The sequence below is a fragment of the Ipomoea triloba genome, chromosome 9, assembly GCF_003576645.1.
Source record: "Ipomoea triloba cultivar NCNSP0323 chromosome 9, ASM357664v1".
NCBI lineage: Eukaryota > Viridiplantae > Streptophyta > Magnoliopsida > Solanales > Convolvulaceae > Ipomoea > Ipomoea triloba.
Window position 1 is genome coordinate 31,634,502 of NC_044924.1, and position 24,722 is coordinate 31,659,223.

General features: G+C 33.4%; 2 protein-coding genes across 3 annotated transcripts in view; both read left to right on the top strand.

Moving 5' to 3' along the window:
• Positions 1 to 24,722, top strand: part of LOC116031004 (putative pre-16S rRNA nuclease) — a 518,904-nt gene that overhangs the window by 366,880 nt on the left and 127,302 nt on the right. The gene's annotated exons all lie outside the window — the stretch shown is intronic.
• LOC116030968 (kinesin-like protein KIN-12C) lies at positions 4,811 to 16,004 on the top strand. The gene is made up of 29 exons (XM_031273372.1): positions 4,811 to 5,547; positions 5,637 to 5,792; positions 5,918 to 6,001; positions 6,095 to 6,214; positions 6,311 to 6,424; positions 6,518 to 6,610; positions 6,690 to 6,850; positions 6,924 to 6,998; positions 7,833 to 7,920; positions 8,019 to 8,077; positions 8,157 to 8,220; positions 8,302 to 8,367; positions 8,454 to 8,624; positions 8,728 to 8,832; positions 8,985 to 9,220; positions 9,318 to 9,387; positions 9,473 to 9,541; positions 9,651 to 11,630; positions 11,765 to 12,970; positions 13,049 to 13,156; positions 13,345 to 13,508; positions 13,705 to 13,777; positions 13,881 to 13,955; positions 14,365 to 14,604; positions 14,820 to 14,918; positions 14,998 to 15,072; positions 15,144 to 15,202; positions 15,315 to 15,426; positions 15,514 to 16,004. The coding sequence occupies exons 1-29, from the start codon at positions 5,026 to 5,028 to the stop codon at positions 15,676 to 15,678; spliced, it is 6,609 nt and encodes a 2,202-aa protein (XP_031129232.1). The 5' UTR covers positions 4,811 to 5,025; the 3' UTR covers positions 15,679 to 16,004.

Here is a 24,722-nt window from a genome sequence, read left to right on the forward strand (position 1 = left end):
TTTTAAAACTGTTAATTTTGTACATTGACTATGCATTTTTTTATCAATTTTGGTCACGTCGATCAATTTGTCGGCCAAATGTGACCGGAATAAATTAAGTTACTTATTATTCTTAATTGGAATGGGCAAAATCATCATTCCATGTTATGTCTGAATTGGGAATTGCGATATTTCACTTGATCGGCCATTACTTTCGATGCTACTTCGCCCTATTTTGCCAATGTGAGGCAAAGAACACAAACGGTAAGCAAAGAACGAAAATGATAAGAGAATAACGATGATTTCGAGCCCCATTCTCCATCTACTATGTAGGTATGAGTAATTTCTCTTCTTCTTCAAATAATGGTAATGAATACTATGAATTTGGGAAAAAGTTTCTCATTATCCATTGTAGATGTGGTCACCAATTGAAGATTAGAACTTCATTGGCAATGGCCCCAAGGAGTCTTGTCTCCAATGGTCTTGATCACTTAGAGAAACCAAAGCAAAAGTGGAACAAAAGAGAAGGAAATTGAAATTATCACACAGATTGACCACTGTTCGATAATTGAACCATATCTCAGTTTAGAAATGTCCAAACGAAGTGATTATTGCACCATTAAAAGAAAAGTCAAAGGGCTACAACTTTAATGAATACCACAAAATCAATTTCTAACGTTAAAGGGGTTAAAATAGGTCTGTAAGTTGGAGTTGCGTTGCATAGTTCCTAGACCTGCGATTTTTCGCATTGTTTTATGGGACCCCTGAGTAACTATTTAAATTGTTTTCTCCCTTTTGTACTCAAATTTTAGAAGGAATAAAATCATAGTAGCAGCCAAGGGCAAAAGGCATTAGCAAAATAGTAGAAATCTCTTAGTTTTTAGCTAATTTTTCATTATTTTCTTCTATCTTTCATATATTAATTAGCTTTAATCTTGTTATTCCTAGTTTAGATTATTATTATCTTGAGCTTTCTTTACTTAAATATTTTGGATCTTAGCTTTATTGTGGATTTATTGTTATTGTTTAATATTATATTCATGCTCATGGTTTACATATTTGATGTTCTTGTGTTATTTGCTTATATAATGTGTGAGTAATTGGTTTTGGAGTTTGGATTGTGGATTTATTTCCTTCCTAAGTGATAGTTATGCAGAACTTGTATAAAGAGGGAAAGACCTAAATTCTAGGGTTCACTATTGTGAAGAACTTTGTGTTTGAATGTAGTTGGTTCTTGATGCGCACAAAGATTATTGACTTATTTTTAGAGAGTAAACCACACAAATGAAAGTTGGGTGAGGAACTCAAGCCTCTTTCTTCACAACCCAATCTCATCTTCGACATAAATGGGATTTGGGACCCAATAATGCCTATGAGCTTAAGAGTTTGGAATTTGTAGCGTCATGATAATGAGGCAATTCTTTACTCTAGTTCTAAGATCGGGAGATCTAGAACTCTAATGCGCATTGTGGCTAACCTATTTGAATAGGTGTTTTCCCCCAATCTTATTGGACTGTTTTGTGCACTTAGGAGGTGGTTATCCTTGATCCATTCTCCTATTTACATTCCTTATTGTTAATCATTTATATAGTTATTTTATCATTGTTATCACTATGATTTATTTCTGAGTGGATTGCTTGGATTCTCAATGATCCTAAATCTTGGTATCTAGTAATAGGTTCTCAAAGCAAATTTGGAATTGTGGGTATTGTGGTTATAGTGATGTTCTATTTTCATAGCAACAACACACCTCCTAGACTCTCAAGTGTAATACGGCCATAAACCAACCAAAGCAATATCATACAATAAAAAACCTAACTAATTCATAAATACATTATCCATTTATGTAGTGGAATTCACAAAAAGCATATATGACAAGAGCAAACTCAATCATACTCTAGGTAATGAAGACTTAGCTTTGATCCAATGTATATCGAAGATACATGCTTGTATTGAATTGCAATACTGAATTGAAATATAATCTACCTAATCTAACTCTATTCCAAGTGGAGAGAAGTTATAGAGAGAAAATGTCAATAGTCCCTAAAAAATAATTGCCAGTCCCTTTGTATACATCCCGTACATGTCAAAATAAGTAAATTTTAAGCATTATGGAACCACGCTAATGATCGAACTCATGGTCGTGAGTTTTTTCATTAATACTAATCATAGCTCATAGGTTTTGTAACACGATGCACCGATGATGTTAGCTATGTAGTTTATGTGGGAGGTTGTGGATTTGAACCTTTATGATAGCACATCTTATATTATTTTGCTCCGAGCTTCCTTATTCCATTAGCCTAATAGATTTCAATTATTATTATTGGGTCAACACCTCACCCATTTGGGCCATGACTTTCAATTCCTAATAAAATGAACCCCTGGGGTCCTAACTCCCATGTCTCCATCAATTTCTTCTCCAAAATTTTTAATTGAATGATTAAATTACATCTAAAAACTTAATAAGTCTCAATCAAGGTTATATCATTGATTTATGTCCCTCTTTCTATATGCTAATAAATTTGTACATTTTACTTTAAATGTTGTACACTTCAATGTTATTAGACAAAATTGTCCCTACTACATTGTTGTTATACAAAACTACCCTTACACCGTTATAACACCGTTAGTTTTTAACTCCATCATTATTATCATACACCTATATCTATCATATCATTTTCCTATTCCATTTTAGTAAAATCATTATATAATTAATTTAATGGTTGATTATATTTTAATTAAATTTCTATACATGGTAAATCATATATGTGTGTGTAAAATACATATACTATATTTGTATATATAATTAGAACTAAAAAAAATTAATTATTATTATATATATATTAATATTTTAATATTAGGCATGAACTTTCGCGCATCGCGCGTAGAAATACTAGTATTAATCATATGAGTTAAATGATAAAGCAACAAAATTTTAAAAAGAAAACTAATTGTGTCAAACAAATAAAAGTTAATAAAATAGAAGGACTAAATAATAAATATGACAATACCATAATAGTCAATAATTAAAAATGAGATTTGCTCAAGTTTAAATGTCTAATTTATTTAAGAAATAAGGGTCAAATAGACCATCCAACTACACAATAAAATGTAATTGGGCCATTGATAGGAAATATTTTTTGATTTGGACATCCCTATATGTCTACCTCCCGTTTTGTAGTTAGATTTGAGTCAAACAATTCGGGTCAAAGTCAAAGTCGACTGGTAAGCATTTAGGCCTATATAAGGGCACTTGACCCTTTGGCAAAGGAACCATTTTCCCATCTTCTCCTCATCTCTCTCTCCCTCCGAAGTGTATAACACATTAACACACACTCCCTTTAAGATTTAAGAAGGGAATTCAATAAAAATAAGCTTCTTTCTCTCTACAATTTGAAATGACTATTTCCTCGTACATTTAATAGAGTTTATACAAATTTCATATACACATTACTGATCTAACATTAATTCACTTTATCAGTCATCGAACTAAAAAAACTACAATTAAGTTCTCAAATAATACAATTTAACCTAAAATGACCTGGTAACATGCTGACGTGACAATTATCGAATTTTAAAATAATTTTAAATTTTATTTTAATAAATTTAAATTAAATTATTATTTTAAATTAAAAAAACTTTGCCTTCTCACGGGAGAAGGCAACCCGCAATTGCATGTTAAATTATTTATGAAAATAAAAGTTTTAAAAAATATTTTAAAATTCGGTAGCATGTTATCAAGTCACCGGGTCATTTTAGGTTAAATTGCATTATTTTACATTGTTTGAGGATTTAATTGTATTTTTCTTTTTTGAATTCAATGATCCAATTGCATTTTTGTGTGTAGTTAGATGATTTATTTCACCCTTATTTCTTTATATTTAATTAGACTCTGTTTGACAAAGCTTATTTAGGAGCTTATAGCTTATTTTAAGCTATTAATGAGCTATAAGCTCTGTTTGGTAATGTTCTCAAAATAAACTAGTAGTTTAAAATAAGAGCTTATTTTGAAACGCTACTTGGGGTAGCTTTTCAAAATAAGCTAGTAGCTTTTTAACTTTTTTCCATCTTTATCCTTATTATTTTAAATAAATGACATTATTTACCTCTCCCAATTAAAACCCTTTTGACATTTTCTTTTCATTATGCTTTGTTGTAATTTCAGTTTGATATTTATGTTTGAACATTAATTTTTGTATGAACTCATCTTATGAATTATAAATATTTTTTTTTATTTTATATATTTTCAAATATATGTTCTTACTTTATATTTTATTTAAATATATTAATTTCATTATTTTATATTTTAATATATAAACAAACTTATTTAAATTTAAAATTGTTTAAATTGTATGAAGATGTCATTTTTAGTCTTTTTACATTTATCAGCTTATCAAAAAGCTAATTTTACCAAACACTTTGCAGAACAGCTCTTCAGATTTCAGCTTTGAGCTTATAGCTTTTCAGTTTTCAGCTACTTTTCAGCTTTCAGCTACCTTTTCATCTAGGTTTGCCAAACATAGCCTTATTAGTATACTACGTGTATAACAAATGTTGGAGTTTTTAAAGTACGTTTGAACTTTGGAGTATTTCACCGGATTCATAATTTTAACTAAGTAAACATTCAATAAAAACAGTGGGATTGAAGTAATTGCCCGCTCTAATGTTATTATCATTCTCCACTCAAACAGAACATCAGTAAACACATTTTGAATAAAAGGATAGCCGGTGGGCCCAAAGGGAGAGGATGATCCCGGCTAGATTCTATCTGCTATTGAATTTGAAAACTAGCGGGATAACCTTTTCTTTTTCTTCACTGTGTCTGTCTCAAGTCTCAACTCTCAAGCTTTCAAGCTGCAGAAAGTTTCCATTTCCCCAGAGATACTGAGAGCGTTTGCCATTAAAAACATCAAAACATTTTCTTCACCTTCGAGTCCACGTGTTTCCTATCCTTATCGCCCTCCAATTTCTATGCTCAAATCTCCTAATTCTTCTCTAGAAGACAAGCAAAAGAGTAAGCTGGAATTAAGGATTTGATGCTCAGCAATGTCAAAAGAGATTCCATCTGTCCAGTCAATTGCTAGGTACGATGCAAATTCATCCAGATTTGAATCCAACGAGAATGGATTCGATGACTTGTTGAACCCAGTTCCTTTGCCTCCGCCACGAACACCTCTCAACTCCATTCCAGACCCATCTCAATGCCAGGAACTGGAACCGACTCCCAGGGGAAAACCTGAAGTGGTTCGATCCTTCAGGTCTGTGGACAAGAGAGCAGACGCATCGGATATTCATGCCATTTCGTATAATAGAAATGGGACCCCGGGTCATGCGAATAAAGGGAAAGCTCTTTTGGAGACGAGCTCAGCTCAAAGCACTCCTGCAAGGAGGGTTTCAAACATTGGTGCTTCTGGAGCGAGATCTGCTCTCCACACTGGAGGGAAGGCGGGTAATTTGACGTCTAGAGTCTCAAGAGGGATTCCGCTCGTGAACTGTGAGACTTCAGTTGAGGTGCCACATTTTGAGCTCGTTGAGGACCCTTCGTTTTGGAAAGATCACAACGTGCAGGTTTGATTTCGGAGTTTAGGGGGAAAATTCAGTTACCGTAGCAATGAACACTGACAGTACTTGAATAATTGCGGCGATACTTTGTGCAGGTTTTGATTAGAATTAGACCATTAAGTGATGTTGAGAAAGTGTCGCAAGGATATGGAAGATGCTTGAGGCAGGAGAGTGCACAGACTTTAGTTTGGCTTGGCCACCCTGAAACCAGATTCACCTTTGATCATGTAGCTTGTGAAACCATATCACAGGTGCTAATTACTTTTCTACCCATTAGCACAGCTTGTCTACGTTCTATAATGCTTTTGTATTTGCCAATTGCTGAATGAGAGGTTGGAAATATTTGATTTGAATAACTGGTGCGAGTGTTGAGCAGGAAAAGCTTTTCCGTGTTGCCGGGTTGCCCATGGTGGAAAACTGTATGTCTGGCTACAATAGTTGCATGTTTGCATATGGCCAGGTATGCTTCAAGGCTGAACTTCCACATTTGATTGATACGTAGTAATTATCTTGGGGTTGAACTTAGTTTTGATATTGCTATCATATGCTGCAGACAGGAAGTGGGAAGACATACACTATGATGGGTGAAATAGTTCAAATGAATGGAAAACTCAATGATCATAGTGGGATAACTCCTCGAATCTTTGAGTACTTATTCAATAGAATCAGAGAGGTAAAATATTATATATATAGATGAGTATACTAGATTCTATTACTTATTAGTGAGTGTATGTATCAAGTGTTCCTTACAAATGCTATGTTCCAAAAGGAAGAGGAGAAACAAAGTACTGAGAGATTGAAGTTCAGCTGCAAATGTTCTTTTCTAGAGATATATAATGAGCATATCACAGATCTCCTTGAGCCATCATCAACTAATCTTCATGTAAGTAATTATTTTGTTCTTTGCCTTAGATTGTCATAGCTGTTTTACACTATGTATCGTTGCAGTGACTAAAGTTTTTACTTTGTGCTATAGCTTAGAGAGGACTTAAAGAAAGGGGTATATGTTGAGAACCTTACTGAAGTCAGTGTAAGCTCTGTTAATGATGTTCTCAAGGTTTTACTACAGGTGAGACCCATCACTTAACCTTCGTTTAGATTTTAGAAATACTTGTATCAACATGATTAAATGCTCATATTTTACACAGGGGGCAGCCAATAGAAAAATTGCAGCTACTCATATGAACAGTGAGAGCAGCAGATCACATAGTGTTTTCACTTGTAACATTGAAAGCTGCTGGGAGAAAGATTCTATGAAACACTTCAGATTTGGAAGGTTAAATTTAGTGGACCTAGCTGGGTCTGAAAGGTAATTTCTGGCTTAAATTTTGAATATGCCAAATCTTATGCCTTTCCATGTAATAAAAGATCAAATTCATTAGGCAGAAAAGTTCTGGGGCAGATGGAGACCGTTTGAAAGAAGCAGCAAACATAAACAAGTCCCTTTCAACTCTTGGGTAATGAGAATTTAGACCGAATACAAGTGCTTGAGTACTTTATAATTATGCTTTCCTTCTGTATTGATTCTTCTTCTCTTTCTAAGTCTATTGCAAAATCTGAGTATGATTACCGCTTTGAAAGCTTGCAAATAATACTATAATTAGTTTTAGTTGATTTATACAACAAACATATTGGAGAAAGCCTATATGTCCTATAGGATATCCAAGTGGACCTAGTTATGAGTTATGATGTCGGTCCAAAAATTAAAGGGGGCCTAAAACAAAATGTTAAGGAAAATTTGTGGTTGGACCTAGTGTACAAGATTCATACATCATTTGGGTCTAAGCAAGGAAGATTTATGTAACCTTATCTCTGTTTTCTGAAAGGTTGTATCTACAACTTCACTCTATGATCTAGTGGTCAATCACTGAGTATTCAATAACAGATAACTACAACAAACCCAACATTGTAGAAGACAAAATCTCTAGAGTCTTAATAGTTAATGTGGTAGTTTATTGCTAACTTGCTTATAATCTGGCTGGCAAGTGGCAACTCATTACCTCAGTAAATAGGTGGAGCAATGTCTAAAAGGAACTTCTTCACCTCCCTTGCAGGAAAATCCTTGATATGTCTTATTCTTTAAGTGCACTACAAATTAAAAGTAAAAATTAGTGACTTGAATATGCAGATTTTGACAGTTCGAATGAAATGATTAGTTTCGCTTCTAAAATGTCAAAGATATTTCCAGATATTTAATGTGATGCTTTTTAAAGGTTTGCTTGAAGTGATGAATGAGATTTCCGTTTCATGTACTCCCTTGTTTACATTGTTCTTTGTATCTGGGTATGTAGACTGGTGATAATGTCTTTAGTGGATTTGGCACAAGGGAAACAGAGACATGTTCCATACAGGGACTCCAGGCTAACTTTTCTCCTTCAGGTCAGAACCCAGGACTCATACGCACTAGATTTCATATGTTTAAAATATCTTTTAACATCACTTATGAAGTAAACCTTGTTGTTCCAAATTGGATATAGGATTCTCTCGGTGGAAACTCAAAAACAACAATTATTGCAAATGTTAGCCCATCTAGTTGGTATGCCACACAAAAAGTGTTTCAGTATAATATTCTAATCTTATTGGTCTAATTTTTGCTTTATGCTTGTTCTATTCAGCTCTGCCAATGAGACCCTAAGCACTCTAAAGTTTGCACAACGTGCAAAACTTATTCAGAACAATGTATGGACTCTATCCAAATTTAAACTTTGCTTGATCACTGAAAGTCCTTAAGTTTTTTAAAGTACACTTTTACTTTTCTAGGCTAAAGTGAACGAGGATGCTTCAGGTGATGTATCAATTTTGCAGCAGCAAATACAACTGCTAAAGGTATTTATTAAGTCGTATAGTTCTATTTTCTTGTGCTTATTCAACATCCAAAATCGTCAAGCTTATTAGTTGATTTCTTCATACAGGGTCAATTATCCTTTCTAATGAAGCATCACAGCTCTTCAAAGCATATTTCACACCTGATGCTATCTTTGGATCAATCTAGCTTAGGTTATCTTCCTGAGAGATTTGACTTGTCTAATGAGATGAATGTTCACCATGATGATGATCACAGAACACGTGGAAGAAACAGCAAGGTAATTTTGATAATGTTGGTGATGATGATTATTATCATTATTATTGGTACATGGTAGAATACACTTCGAATTTCCTAGTGTTCTCACACAAATGGAGTGACAGATAGAAAAGTTAAAAGCTACGGTGCTTGGTGCCTTGAGACGGGAGAAATTGGTTGAGATGGAAGTTAGGCGATTGGAAGCAGAAATTGAACAGATGAACCGTCTAGTATGTCTGCTTATGATATCTGCACACCCATTTCTGATTACTATCATTATCAATTTAGAATCATAATAATTGTTAATATTGTTTCTGAACAGGCGATTGGTGTTTAGTTGTTAGTATTGCTTTCCAACTTTGTATCCTTGAGTATTTTGTAGGTTTATCAGCAAGAAGAAGATTCTCAGCGCAATAAAATGATGCTGAGGTTTCGTGAAGAAAAAATTAAGCGCTTTGAATTACTTGAAGATGGGTTAATCTCTGCGGATAAGTATCTCATCAATGAAAATGCTGCTTTAAGAGAAGAGATTCAGATGCTAGAAGCTAGAATTGAAAGAAACCCTGAACATACTCGACTTGTGTTGGAGAACAATAGACTTCTTAGGCAGCTTAGAGTGTAATTCCTATGAACAAGATTATATACTTTTGGCTGTTGCTAATTTTTTTTTTCTTTTTACCCCCTGTGATTGATTTGTTATCTCTATTACTATTAGGTTTCAAAATTTTTATGATCATGGACAGAGAGAAAGGTTGGTTGCTGAAATATCAGAACTACGTGACCAGGTTTTAATTTTTCTTTGCTATTATGCTTTACTATTTGTTTTTCATACTGCCAATACTAAGGTTCTCAAGTGCATTTTATGTCAAGTTCTTGGAATTAATCGAGCATGGAGGGAACTACTGGATGCCAAAACATGCATCTAGAGAAGGATATCAGGTTTGCATTGAAATAATTAGATATCATGAATATTTGGCAGCTGCATGCAGACTGAATGATTTTATTCAAATTTCTGTTTAATTTATGCATACAATCACTGCTTTTACAGGTTGGCAGCGTATTAGATGAAAGTGAATTGGTAAAAAGCACACCTCACCCCCTGCCAGTGCATGAAGAAGATTTTTTGGATAAAAGTAATCAGCGAGTGGAAAACGCCTTGATTTTGGAGTATGCTGATATGAAGAAGCAGTTGATGGAATCAAGATCTTTAATGGAAGAGATGGAACTGCAGCAAGTCCATCTCATTGAAGGGATAGAGGTATTGAAGGAAGAAAATTGTAGGTTGCTGGGAATGGTTGATAGAAATGAACATATTCGGAAACAACCAGGCTCTTTGTGTGAAAGTTGTGAATCACAGGTTTGTTTGGAATATACAGATCTGAATTTGGCGTTGAGGGGTAGTGCTGATATCACTTTGGTTGGGTTGCAAGCTAAGTTGGAAAAAGTGTCCAAGGATCTCGAGGAAGCCTGCTTAGTTAATGGCAAGTGTATAGAGGAACATGCACAGACAATGACCATGAAACATCAACATGAACTGATCTGCGAGGAGGTAGAAATGGAAACAGCTAAGACTATTCTTCTCTTGCAGGAAGAGATTTCTCAAATCAAGTCTGAATTTCAGGAGAAATTGTCCAGCATGGCTGAGGAAATCATAAGCCTCAAAGACACTCTTGCTGCTAAAGAGGAAGAAATGAAGGTGGTCTGTGCAGAGTGGGAAAGAGCAACTTTGGATTTAACTAACTTCCTTACAGATGGTTCAAAATCCCTTCAAGATGCCGGTTGGCAGATAGAAAGCATAGCATGCTCATTTCCTAATGTCGACCTTTTCATTGGCGAGCATGTTGAGAGGGCTGCCAAAACGTATATTGAGAAGGAAGAAACTATTCTTTTGCTAAAGAAGAGCTTGGAAGAAGCACAACAGACTGTGTTCCAACTGGAAGAGAAGTTGTTGTCTTTGAAGGGAGCAACAATTGCTTTCGCTGAAGCTCAGCAGCAAGTAAATGATGCAAGCAGTGAAGAGGGAATTCAGTTAGCTACAGGATTAAGTGATACAACCAGTAATATAACATTTTTGGAGAACAAACTTATCCACAGTGAAGTCCAGATCAATGAAGCTGAAAGATGTGCCAGTTTTGATTTATCTGCAGTGAATAGTGTATCTGATTTACCTGAACTTACCTATGTAATTGATATAAAAGATCAGCCATTAATCAGTGTACAAAATTTTGGCATGACAGGTTTTAATAATGAGATTGAGTCAACAAAACGGGAAGTGTTGGAGCTGGAAAATGCTATAAAAACTTCCTGTCATGATGCAGAAAGGCTCTTTTCAGTCATCAAATCTGACGGATATAACAATGTGTTGTTTTTCAAGGACTTGATTCAAGACATTGTAAATGATATCCGGGAGCTGCAGAGACATTTTACTGAGTTGAAGGAAAAACATGGAAGGGTTGGAGTTGAATCAAGTAATTCCAATGAAATTTCTGGATGTTATACAGTGTGCCAAATGCTGCATAAGATTCTATATGAACTTGTTGGAACAAATGACAGTTTGAATCACATTAATGCTTGCTTTTATAAGCTTTTAAATCCGTATGGATACCTTGGAGCTGCTGAGGAGTCAATCAACTCGGATGGATCTACCAATTGTTCGACTTCCTCTTCTTATCCTTCAGATGGAAGTGATGGGTCAATTCTTTCTTCTGATCTTCGTGGATCAAATATCGTACAAAACTTAGTCATGAATTCAAGTCAAGAAGAAATATTATATTTTCTGAGCAAGGAATTTAGAAGCACCTATAATGTGTTTGCCAAATTAAAAGCTCATTTTGATACAAGTTTCTGCCGGAAAGAAATCCACAATTGCTTATGCTCAAGTCCATGCTTTTCAAATTTGCTTGAACTTTCGAAAAGTAATGACCACTGTGTAATGGGAAATGAATCTGAAGTCATAATGCCAGAAGTGGTTCCAGGTCTTGAAGTAATTATGTCTGAAGCTGAAACAGGCTGCAACCTTGTGAGGGAGGTAGTTAATATATAAAACATTCATTTACTTAGATCTTCTTTCTAAGGTTAACTGAAAGAAAACATGCTTTTACTTTACACATTTTTGTTGATTGAGTTTTGGTTACTCTTCTCACACTTAATTATTGCATGCAGTTGAAATTGAATGACAAAACTAGTCAGGCTAGTAGGTTCTTCAACAAATTTGAGGAAGCATACAGAACCATCAAGGAAGCTGATCATACGCTGCAGGCATTAACCAAAGCAAATGAAGGTGCAAAGGAGTTGAACTGTATGTGGAAACGAGCAGGGGAGGAATTTATGGTAGAGAGAGCCAGATTGGATGAAGAGATTCGGCAACTTAACTCTGATGTTAATGGGACAGAGAGCAAGTATGGAAAATTGCAGAATCAGATGCATCACACCTTCACTGAAATTGCAAGCTCGATATCTTCTATTGAAGACACTTTCCAAGAAACACAAAAATATGTGGACACATTGTGCAAGTCTGTGCTTTCTGATGCCTTTGGAATGGTAAAGGAGACTATGAGCTGCATTTGTAACTCAAGATTGTTATTAGAAGAAATATTCACTAACATAGAAGGGACTGGATTAGCCTCTTTGGTCCTCAATAGAAATGTTGTGTTTCAGCCAGCTGCACTGCAAGAAGGTTTTTTGGCATTAAGTAGCACAGGTGAAAGCTATGAGACCTATGATAATGGCATGCTGAGAAAGGTAAAGGCTCCAACCATAAAAACAACAGGATCAGTAGAGATAGATCTGGTGCATGCTAATTCAATGAATGAGAATACTGAGCTCCGGAGAGAATTGGAACGTAAAGAAGCTCTTTTAAAAGGTTTACTTTTTGACTTTAGCTTACTACAAGAATCAGCTTCCAGCAAAAAGGATGTCAAGGATGAAATTGACAAGTTAATTGCAGCCTTGAGCCAAGTTGAGAATGAGTTAAGAATTAAAAATAATCAACATAATGACATGATTGTTCAACATAGAACACTTGAAAACCAATTTAAAGAGGCTCAAAGTGCTCTTTTTTTCTCACATTCTGATCTATTGGAGGCAAGAAGAAAATTGGAGATTTTGTCTAAGGAAAATGCTGAGTTGAGAGAGCTCTTGGAGGATATTTATCTAAAGAAGTCAGAAACAGAGGAAGAATTGAGAGAACAAATGAAGGCTGTGGAGATGTTAGAAAAAGAGATTATTCTTTTGACATCTTCAACTGATAATCAAGTGAATGGAGAGAAAATCCAGCTTCTGGAACAAGTGCGGTCCTTGCAAGACAAGCTTGATATTGCTTGTGCATTGGCTAATGAGAATGAAGCTATTGCTGTGGAAGCCCGCCAGGTATGTAGATAAGATAAAAAGTTTAGTTCTCAAACCTTGATGGATATACTATATGCTGAATTCAAGATAAATTCCTAGGAGTCAGAAGCAAGTAAAATATATGCTGAGCAAAAGGAGGAGGAGGTTAAGATTTTAGAGCACTCTGTTGAAGAGCTCGATGGCACCATAAATATTCTAGAGAAAAAGGTAAGTTTTTTAAAGTTTCTTCTTCTTCTTCTGTCTTTTTTGTTGTTGTTGTTGTTGTCCCACTAAAGACAGCTTTGAGTTGCTTGTGCAGATAAAACAGTTCCCTCTGCAATTCAATACCCAGTCCTTAGAAAAAAAAAATAATGACTATCACTGTATAATTTTTATTAACACTACCACTTTTCAAGGTGCATGAAATGGAAGAAGAGGTAGAACAGCATCACATGATAAGAGAATCATTAGAACTGGAGCTTCAAGCACTAAAAGAGAGACTACTTACAGTTGAAAACTTTACTGAAAAGCTGGAGTTAAAAAATTCAGGCTCACAACTTACCAAGGATCAATTTCCAAGGTAGAAAGGGCTTATGGTTTCAGTTAGAATTGTAGAAGTTTTCCTAGATTGAGTTCGTATGCAATTACCCAGTACTAGTATGATTCTAATGCTTGAGAATATTTCCAACTACTCTTAAAGTTCCTTTGCATAGATTTTTTCCTTATCTACTATTGTGGGATCATGATTGGACTCAGTTCAGCCAACTTTATAGCAGGTCCCTGTCACATCAAAAGGCTTATGATCAAATAAAAATCCTGGAGATAGAAAAGGCAGAACTGGTTAAGGAGGTGTGCCATGATTCACTATTGAATTATATCTTGACATTATTAACTTGTATTTACAGCTTGGTTCACCTATGTTGTGATTGAAGCATTACACTGTGCACTGTAGGTCAAACAATGCAAAGAGTACATCTCTGAACTTCTATTGCATGCGGAAGCACAGGCATTGCAGTATCAGCAAAAGGTGAACATTTTTTACCAAAATTTGGAAGATTACAAATCAAGCATTACTCTTTGTGTTGACTCTTTGCAATTACGGCTTTCCAAATTCTCTTTATGGAAAGTTATTGAAAAGCATATTGATGGAACTTGGAATCAACTGAAGGGTAGGGAGTTATTTTTAAAAGGAGGCCTTGCACTAACATAAAATAACAAGAGGAATAGATGCACTATTGCTTGCTAGGAACTCAACTGTGTGATGCCAAAGCTTAGGCAATGAGGTGCCCAGTGCTTGTAGGGAACTGATTACTTGAACTGCATCAATAACTAAAAAGTGTTGGTTGCCATTTTGAATATTTGTTATGAGTTGTCTATTGTCTTAACAATTGCTTAAGCAACTGAGAACTTAATCTTTTCTCCTAATATCATATCAGTACAAAGACTTGGAAGCAATGGTTCATGAATTCAGAACAGATTCATCAAACTTGGAAAATCAAGTATCAACATCAGATAAAATAGAAAAAGTCTCAACAAGGATAAGGGGCTCAAGTTCACCTTTCAGATGCATTTCTAGTTTGGTTCAGCAGATGAATTCGGAAAAAGATCAGGAATTGTCAGTTGCTAAACTCCGAATAGAAGAACTAGAAGCCTTGGCAGCACAAAGACAAAAAGAGGTATGGTGTTTATTCACACACTTGGCTGTACAGTAAGTGTTAGTAGCACTGATACAAAGAATTTCTAAGGCAAATCACACATTTTCATCTTTCCTAATTATATGTTCTTTTGTTTCCTTCCTGACTTTCCCTCCCAAATATGAAGCAAAGCAGAGAAGTATTAACATTTTAAAAAAATATATATTATTGACATGTTCCTGTGTTTCTGGTATCAGGTATGTATACTGAATAATAGACTAGCTGCAGCAGAAAACATGACACATGATGTCATCAGGGATTTACTAGGCGTCAAACTGGACATGACTACTTATGCAGTAAGTTTCTGAATTCTTAAATTCTTTGCCAGGAATGGTCTCTCTTATTTGTCTCAAAACCCTTTTTCTTGTGCCCTAGGATCTGATAGATCAGCACCAGCTTCAAAAGTTCATTGTTGAAGCTCATCAACAATCGCTAGAGTACAGTGCAATGGTATACTCCATTGGATATAATAGTTTAATGTTCAGTTGAGCTACTGCCTTACATATCCTTTTATTGAGCAGGAGAAAGAAGTTCTAAATCTGAGGAGACAGCTAAATGATTTAATTGAGGAAAGAGAAGCGTAAGATAATCTATAATCAGAAACCTCTCTTTCCTTAATCATGGAATCGTTTTGATTATCAGTTGGTTCTCATGGAATGTTCCCTTATATAAAAATGGTCATATTTGTTCAGATTCATTTTGCAAGTGAAAAGAAGAGAAGCCATTGAATTAGCAACACAGATGAGCATAGAGCAATTACGCGAACGGGATCAGTTGCTGACTGCCCAAAATGAAATGTTGAAAGTACGGATGTCAACTTTGCACTCACGTGTTATAAAATCGTTATAGTAATGCCAAGTTTTATTGTTTTTCACTATTTGTCAATTGTAGGTGGACAAAACCAACTTACAGAGTAAGGTGGTTGAAATGGATGAGATGGTGAAAAATTTATTAGGAACACAGAATATCCAACCACAAAACCATAGCCTGTTGAGGTTGGATGATGCTGATCGTGGGAAGAGGTTGGTTAACTCCAAGAAGTTGGCTTTGGGATGAATGACAAGTCTTATCATTATTACCGCGGACCTAAAGGCATAAAGTGATCTAAGTGTGATATCAGTTTGCTGAGGCTTTTCTGATTCAGATGTACAAATTTTCACCCCAACTGCAAAATAATCTCCATAACAAAGGATCGTCGAATTCTGCAATGTATACTAGGTTACCATTTACCAGGTGTGGTTGTGTGTGATTATTCGAATTCTTCCCAATGTAATCATTTTTTCCTTTTCATGAACGTGATTGATTTGTATCTCATTCTGTAACTCGTATATATTTTGGCTTATTGGCGCAAAAAGATTCAAATGTTTATTTCTCCCTGTACTTATATCCAAAATTTTGAAACCTAGTGAAAAAACACAAATTAATTATGTATAATTGTTATATTAAAATTTTAAATATAAAGCATTTGTATTTTATAACAATTTTTTTTTTAATTTTAGGAAAAATTCAATCTATTTTTAAAAAATAATTTACACATAAATTATTTAAAAAAAATTAAAAATACTCGTAACATCATTTTTTCTTTTATTAAAATATAACATTTCAAAATGTTTATTGAAAAAAACATCAAATATGACACTAAATTTTTACCGTTCATGTAGTTTGATTATTGAAAAAAAAAAATTCAATTAAACTATTTAACATTAAAAATTACGCAATTGACATTATTTGTCAGTTTCTTAAGCCTTCCACATTAGTGGATTTTGTATGATTTTTGAGGCAAATGGTGCTTACATGGAAGAGAGAGCGGAAAGAGAGAGGAGATGAGGTTATTGCAAGGAGCTAAGGAAGATGGATTTTTGTCTCCTAGAGTGGGTCGCCCCACAAAGAAGACAAACAATTAAGGCCATCCCCATCTGTAAGTTTTAATGGGATTTTGGCAGAACAAAAACTTTGAAATGAGTTTTTTAACAATTGTGAGAAGAAAAATTAGATGGCCTGGGTTCTTTCTCCTGCAAGAAAGGAGGTTTTGGCAGAAATCAAGGTCCCACTTTCGCTTAGAATAACCGCGCCTCATGCCCATGCAGGCTCGTGCAGGTGCGTCTATACTTTATTATTATTATTATTATTATTATTTTTTGTTTTTTTCCTTTTTTTTTTTCTTCTTTCACACCCATTTTCTCTTTCCTAATCACACTTACAAAAACTCCTAAAAATCACACCAGAATCCCCACTATTGAGGAAGGCCGACCATCCGCGTGATGTGCACATCTGCCCCAGTATTGCACGTGCTCGCTGGGCGCGTTTAGCAAGCTTTTTAAAAATTTTTTTCCTTATCTATTTTTCTGAAATTTCATTTTTTTCTTTTTAATTTTCTTTTTGCTTCTCTCATTCCTTCCTAGTTGGCACTTAAAAATTTGTGATATATTGAGGAAGGCCTAAGAAAACAAGTTAAATGGTTGAGTTGACAAATTTGAAAGATTGATGCTAACATAAACTTTATCTGGCATGTAAAAAATAAGTTTTAATTATAAAAATAAATTTTAAAAACGTTTGGCCCTATCCTACCAGCCATATTTTTCTCCACAAAAGGTTGAATTTCCAACTCTATGCCCTGGCTCAACAGAACGCATGAGAATATGTAAATCATGGTAACTCAGCTGAACACAACTCCCTCACTTCGCCCATGTGACCAACTGAGTTGTTCATGCGGGTTCTACTATACCAACCATATTTCCAAGGAAAAAAATGGCAATTGACAAACAATTGCGGATTACTTCCTTCACTGACAAAGTAGGCGGCTTGCTGGTCCCTTCTTACAGTAAGAAGGCAACCGACAGTCGCCTTCTACCTCAAAGGAAGAAGGTGACATTCATTCATCAGTGTGTATGGAGATCATTTTATAATTATTGTAAACTTGAAAGTTAGGACTAAAATGAATCCGAATGAGAACAATGCGCTACCGTAAAAAGCTAAGGAGGACTAATTAAATTCACCTATGAGAGTTTATCAATGGTTGATGATCTTTATTCTATACTTTATTATTACTGTTCATTTAACTATTATTATTATTATTATTATTATTATTATTATTATTATTATTATTATTATTTGGGTGATATATGTGTTTGATTTTGTATGTTAGGTTATTGTTTCTACGTGCAGATTGCAGCGGCAGCGCAGCTAGCTACTTCGTAATTCCTACGTAATTGCATTGTAGCAACGTAATTCCTACGTAGTTCCTTCTCGGTTTCCTATGCCATGAGAGTCAATTAAGGATGATATATCGGAAAACAATATCCTAAAATTCAGTGGAATATACACATGCTGATCCAACAAAATACAAAATCCAAGGTCTTGATTTCATAAAACTATTATATTGCTGGAGTCATGTGTATAGTAGCTGGATGGATTATGCCTTCCATTTCAGACAGATCATATCAAAGGGCTTCCTACTAACTATCTTAGCTTTGCTCAAATTCTCCACTTTAAACTTGAGATAAATTCCATTTTTACCCATAAATCATATTATTATTATTATTATTATTATTATTATTATTATTATTATTATTATTATTATATCTTCACAAATTAAATATCACCATGCCCAGTTTATCAAGTCAACTTTTCTTACTTTGTTTACTTTTAATAAAATTTAAATTCATATTTTTATGTTTGTTTAATCATATTTTTAATGTAAATAAACAAACAAACAAACAAACAAACAAACAAACAAACAAACAAACAAACAAACAAACAAACAAACAAACAAACAAATAAATAAATAAATAAATAAATATATATATATATATATATATATATATATATATATATATATATAATTTTATTTGTAAATAACTTGTATTTTTTTTTTAAAAAAATCTTGTTAATTGAATAGAATTAGACAAAAAAAGAAATAAAATATGTAGTACTTTATAAAAATATGATTATCAAGATTAAAGCTTATCATTACTCTACAAATTTAGTTTTAATATAATTCACGTACAATTAAGCCAAGGCATGCACCATAACATGACCGGCCAGCAATATAATGTATGTTTTGGTGAACAGTACAGTACAGTACAGCTTGTAGCATTGAACCCTGCAATTTAATTGGGTAAGTTTAAGATTCCAGTGGCAATTAATTAAGCACAATACGTACTCATCCCAGGCCATATTATATTTCAGCGCAGCTCCGATCCTAATAAGTTGTAGGCCTTGGGTCAGTTCCACGTACGTGGAAATCCATTCTTCAACTTACTTCACCAGACACCAGCCAGGCCAGTTGATCCGATCCCAACTATTTCCCAAAACTACCTTCGATCAATTATTTTAATTTATATATATAGTTGAACATACTATATATACGTACCCGTGAGATAGATAGATAGATGCAGGTAGATCCAAATCATCCCATTTTCTCTTAGTCCCGTCCCATCATCTATATATCCACACTGGACGTACGTTTAAACCTTAATTATATTGGCAGCCACAAAACCAAAGCTATCCTTTTCATCAGCACTCCAGCATGCAGTATCCTTATTGCATCCATCACAGAGAATTAGCCTTATATTACTTCCACTGCACGTTACTTCAATTCGCATTATGTTATATTAATTGTTCACATTTTTGCTCAAACTCTTCCTCAGCTCCTTTAATTTGCTTTGGGCACTTCATGACGCTCCACTCCCCCGGCGCGGGTTCAGTATTATATATTTATTTATGTGAAGTACCCAAATAAGAATATAGGATTGTGAGGTTTAATTTTAAATTTAACGGTGCGTGCAGTGTGATTTTTACCGTGTGTATGTATGTGTATCACAATTTTTTTTTTAATCGACATGACTTCAATTCTATTATGCCATTGCACAGTAGTACAACTAAAATTAAAGCATCATACGCACACCAAGCCTTTCAAAATAATTCATGCACACTTAATTAGACATGAAACAAAACCAAATTGAATACAATTAATACTGTGATTTTCAATTTTGACAATGCTTGTATGAAGTATAGTTATTTAAATTTATCCTCTCTTTTTTTTTTCCTTGTATAGTAAATGGGTTTCAGGTACCCACAGGTGGTGATAACATTTGTAAGATTTTCCCGTATAATATATTATATATTAGGGCTTTAAATTAAGTAGTGTGCCTAATATATATAAAGCTTATATTTATTGATTGGATATACATACATAATACGGGAGGGAGGTGGTGCGTCTAAAATACGGGTTAATTAATGGGCTAGTATCTTACCCGTTGCCGTTTCGAAATTTTAGATTTTGATGATACAATAATATAATTAAGAATTAGAACCCCTAATTTAATAAGTTTTAATTATCATTTAGTCTTAGAACAAACGATAGTCATCAATCATATTGTACAAGTCAGCTTCGCAAAAGCGCAAGGAAGTGCTCAAAACTGGAAGTTTAGTTCTACCGTGTGTTTTAATAGAGAGTGATAAATCAATAGAAAAGTCGAAACATACAGAAATATAAATAGCGAGTGATAGTACGTCCTGATTGAAGTATGCGTTTAGAGCGAGTGTGAATACACTTATAGATAATGTTAAAATCTTAATTAGATAGACAAAATACTTAAAGATTTGTAGCGAGAAATTGTCTTAGCACACATGGAGAGAATATATTTGTAAAAATCATGTTCAATATGAATAGAACTTAATATAAATATAAAATGCAATAAAGTCAAGTGCGAGAGAGAGGTTTATAGTGGTTTAATTTGATGATTTTGTAATTCATCCACCCCACTTTTTTTTTTGTCCACTAGGATTGAAATTCACTATCTAGTAACTTTAATTATTTGTCCCCCACAAACTAAAAGTGAACCAAACTTGTGCTTTAGTTTGATCGTCAAGCTCATGCCACAAGCTAGTTTGTTAGGTGTTTCGTTACACTTCACCAAGTTTGCCACTCTTCTTCTTTCTATTTCTCGTAGAGATTAAGTATTCAACCAAAGTTGATAAAAACCTCCAATTATAAAAACACTCTAAACACTGAAAATTTTAGAGTATTATTATAGATTAAGCTTTGAAAGGTTTGCTGAAAATTTTTCTAAGTGTAAGTTTTGATATCTAGCTTGTACGGCTTGTGTTTCTTGTGTCGTATCTTCTTTTAGCATTTTCAATTCACTCTTATCTATACTTTGATTCAAATTTGTCTATTGGAAAGACAAATTAAAAGTCATCACTTAGCTTACAATAGTTTAATCCACTTTTTTCTTGCACTTGTAGACATTTAGCCAATCGCCGCTTACAAATTACAATTTGTTCCTTAGATTTCAATTCTGACTCATTTTTATGAAACTTGCTTATTTTGGCAAAGATCCATCTTGATTAATTTTTAACGTCCAAAATTAGTAGTGAGATATCTTGTATACTGCTTGTCTGATTTTGAGAATGTCCTCGGTATATCTCTTGATATGATGGCTTATTTCTTCAATTCGCATACCTTACTACTTCATTTACATTACTGCTTGCCTAACTTATTGTATGCTGGCGTGCCTTACTGCTACAATGCTACCTTACCTTATTGTTGGGTTGCCTTACTATCATCTTGTCTTACTGTTGGCTTAGTCTATATTTTACAATGTTACTTTGTCTTTCTGCTTGTTATCGTAAGACTTACGTCATTTTTGAGCTTTACTATTTCCATCTTACTACCTTGATGCTTTCCTCTTGTATATAAGCTTGAAATATATGTTTTCTTTACCACTTGAACTTTAATTTATTTAGCTTTGAGGGTGTTCGTTTTAGTGCTCTGTGAGATAGTTTTACTTTAAGGGTGTCTCACTACCTTTTAATTTTTAGACTTGTCTAGCTTAGTGTTAATACGTGTTAGTGTCTTGATATGCCTACAAAATTTTGGATACTTAATAGAATAATGAATATATTATAAAATTAATAATTAAAAATATTTAAATTGTACTCCGTATAACATTTTACGCACCCCATTCAAGAAAGTGAAGTCATTATATTTTGTGCATATCACATAGATGAACCGGCCGAGGCAAAACTGGACTTGATTTTGACTCCACAAGCTCTCAACCACAAGACAAACTAACTAATAATACTGCACCTTTTCAAGAAAAGAAAATGAGTTTTGGTTCGGGTTGAATTTCTTGTGTGCATAAGTGTACAGTTTGATGTTGCGTCTAAAAACCTGCAGGGTTATAAAAAAATAAGAAAGAAAAGAATTATGAACTTTGTTGGGATTGATGAGGGAAAAAACTCGCAGTCACTATTAGGAGGTGTGCATTGGATAAATCCGTAAATCGTAAACCCTGCCATGTGAGTTGTGATCTTAACTGGCAAACGATCACAAAGAGGTAAACTGATCTATATCGTCCATATAACTTAATTATCGACTTAAACGAAGAACGCTTACATAAAGACTAGTCAATTCATTTATTAAAAATTTCCATGAAAGACACATAATTTCATTTAACATTAATGAAAATCGCATATAAATATTTGATCTTTTTTTGAAGGCAAATATTTGATCTTTAATTAAAAAAAAAAAACCAAAGATATAAAAATAGTGTTTCATGGAGGGGAGTGGGTTCGAGCCTCAGTGGAGGTAACTGTGGACTCTTTGTGCTTCAGTAAATTGACAAAATAGTTATGAACAGATACTACATTGTAACAGAGTTAGTAGTAATTCATTTAGTACATAACATTGCAAGACGTAACCTCAGCAATACGATGTCACCATGTCGGACAACCAAACCATGTGGTTTGATCAGCAAAGCAATCAAACCCAAGTCATTTCCTACTAAAGTAAATTATATCATGGAACTAGATTCATAAAAGTAATATTTTAAAAAAAAAAAGTAATATTATAAATTCAAAAAGAAAAATAGATTAACAAAGGCCCTGTTTGGTAAATAATCAGCCTATCAGCTAATTTTGGCTTATTTGACAACTATTAGTTGTTTGGTTAATAAGCTTTTTGTAACTCCAAAATGCTAAAATTCAAAAGGCTACTCAAAACAGCCTTTTCAATTAGCTTTTTGAGAAAAGAAATTATACCAAACAGCTATCAACTAACAACTAATTTAACAAACAACTTTCTACAATCAGCTAATATTATCAACAAATCATACCTTCTAACCCAATCAGCCAACAACCATTTACCAAACAAAGCCAAAAATAATACTACAATTTTATAAAAATTGCATTATTGATTGATCAGGTATTATTTAAATATATTATTTATTTATATATTTATTATTAAAAATCAATATTTAAAAATATTTTGTTAAAAATATATTGTCGAGACTTTTTAAATGACACACACACATATATATTCAATATATCATTTTAATAATTATGTGATGAATTTGTAGTAGTGACTTTATGAACCTATAGTAGTTAATAAACTAGCAATAATTTTGTTGAAACAAATAGTAATTAATAACTTTATTAACCTACAATATTAATTTAATGAACCCACAATAATAACTTTATGAACCTGGGTAGTGATTTTATGAACATGAAATTATGACTTTATGATCCAATGTATATCATAGTGAATTTATGAAACTACATAAGTGATAGGTTCATTAAAAAAATTAGAAAGAATATTAATATGAGTATTATTTAAATTTTCTTTTTAATAATATATTTTTATACTTTAATCTTATTTTTGTAAAAAGGAAAAGAAAAAAATAAATTCAAGTTTGAAAAAAATTAGTCGGAGAAACGATATAACAATTGCTCCCATGATGCCATTAAATCAGACGATTCTGTTTACTGTTGTCTCTATTGGCTTGTCTTATTTGAATTAGAGAGAATAATATATAGAAATAACTCATAAATATACGTTCTGTATATGGTCCTCGTAATATATAGCTTAAATGGAAGCCATAATCCAGCTTAGACATGGCTCCGGCCTCCGGTGATAGTTTTAGGAAATCAAGACCTTGAATTGTGTATTTTGTTGGATCAACACGTGTATATTCCACTGAATTTTAGGATATTGTTTTCTTTATTATGCGGCCGATATATGTTATTTTACTCTTTTCTTTCCCTACCCTTTTCATGCACTTAAACGCTTGTGACTTCTTTTAACTATAGTCGATATATCATTTAGACAGTGTGCTAAGTGCTTTCTTATTCACATTAATTAGCAAATATATTAATAAGATCATTGTGTACGTATTTAAACTATTTTTAAAAAATAATAGGGAAAATTGTAATTTATGTCCATTTATAATATGTCAATTATTAATGTCACCATTGAATTATTAGTGGTGTAAATGTTCTCTCTCAATTTTCAAAACGATACATATATTGCTCCTCCCATGTGTAAATGTTGCCCATCTATTTTCAAAGCGGTACATATATTGCCCCTCTCTATGGTACGAGAGGGGCAATATATGTACTGTTTTGAAAATTGAGGGGCGACATTTACACCACTAATAATTTAGGAGTGACATTGATAATTGACATATTATAGAGGGACATAAATTATAATTTTTCCAAAATAATATGTGTTATATAAAACATGATTAAGTATAATTAAATAATGATAATATTAAAACTACAATTATTACAAATTTTTTTTTATGATAAGAGAAATCCTAAGCCATTACATGAGAGTATGTATTGAGTAATATAATAATTACATTTCATCCTTATTTACTCCATGCATGCTATTATTATTATTATTATTCTTTAAATTTATAATTTTTTCTTTTGTATAGGGTAATTTTAGTATAAAAGTTTTATTTATTAACGACAAAATAATACAGAAAATTAAATTATAAATACTTTGAATACAATTCTAACTAATTTTATAGCTCACATAAAATTAAAGAGACACTTGTATAAGATCGTTTTTCACATGTTCAATTCTTATCCGTAAAATTGACCGGGTAATTCACTGTATAAATTTTGGAAGAAAAGAGTCATGGTAGCTACTAGTTTCATTATTATATTGGGAGAATTAAAAAAGAAAAAAAAAAAAAGAGTAGGACAATAATTGGGCCGCATTAGGTGAAATAAAGTAGAGCGAATTCCGAAATAGGTCTCCCATTCAACAGCATTGAATCCTAACCCCCCCCCCCCCCCCCCCCCCCTCC